This window comes from Myotis davidii, unplaced genomic scaffold (assembly GCF_000327345.1).
Source record: "Myotis davidii unplaced genomic scaffold, ASM32734v1 C62390636, whole genome shotgun sequence".
In the NCBI taxonomy this organism is placed as follows: Eukaryota; Metazoa; Chordata; class Mammalia; order Chiroptera; family Vespertilionidae; genus Myotis; species Myotis davidii.
This window is the reverse complement of record NW_006344507.1, coordinates 1-458: the sequence shown is the minus strand read 5'-3', so window position 1 is coordinate 458 and position 458 is coordinate 1. Positions and strand designations below refer to the sequence as shown.

Below are 458 nucleotides of genomic sequence, written 5' to 3'. Positions count from 1 at the left end.
TGCAAGTTTAACGTGCCTTTCTCTCTCTGTTCTCCGGCTGGCTCCTGCAGCCCTCAAGCTGGATTTGGAGGAGAAGCTGTTTGGGCAGCATCTGGCCGCGGAGGTGATTCTCAAGGCGCTGACTGGCTTCAGGAGCAACGACAATCCCAAGAAACCACTGACTCTCTCCTTGCACGGCTCGGCTGGCACCGGCAAGAATTTTGTGAGCCAAATTGTGGCTGAAAATCTTCATGCAAAAGGCCTGAAGAGTAACTTTGTCCACCTGTTTGTGTCGACTCTGCACTTCCCTCACGAGCAGCACATAAAGCTGTACCAGGCAAGGGACCCTGCTATCCGTCCACCCGCCTCTCGTCTGGCCGCCTGTTTTCTCACTCCAGCCTCTGCTGCTTCTCTGCCCGCTGCAGTAGGCCCAGGCCCTGCTGAGTTAAGGACACTCACACCTTAACGCTTGGCCATTG

General features: G+C 55.5%; 1 protein-coding gene across 1 annotated transcript; it reads left to right on the top strand.

The window, feature by feature from the left end:
- Nucleotides 1-4: 4 nt before the first annotated feature.
- On the top strand, nucleotides 5-452 carry LOC107181401 (torsin-1B-like; the record flags this gene model as incomplete). Its single annotated transcript, XM_015557173.1, has 1 exon — nucleotides 5-452. A coding segment is annotated over one exon (441 nt), but the record flags the coding sequence as incomplete, so codon positions are not given.
- Between the last annotated feature and the right edge of the window lie 6 nt (nucleotides 453-458).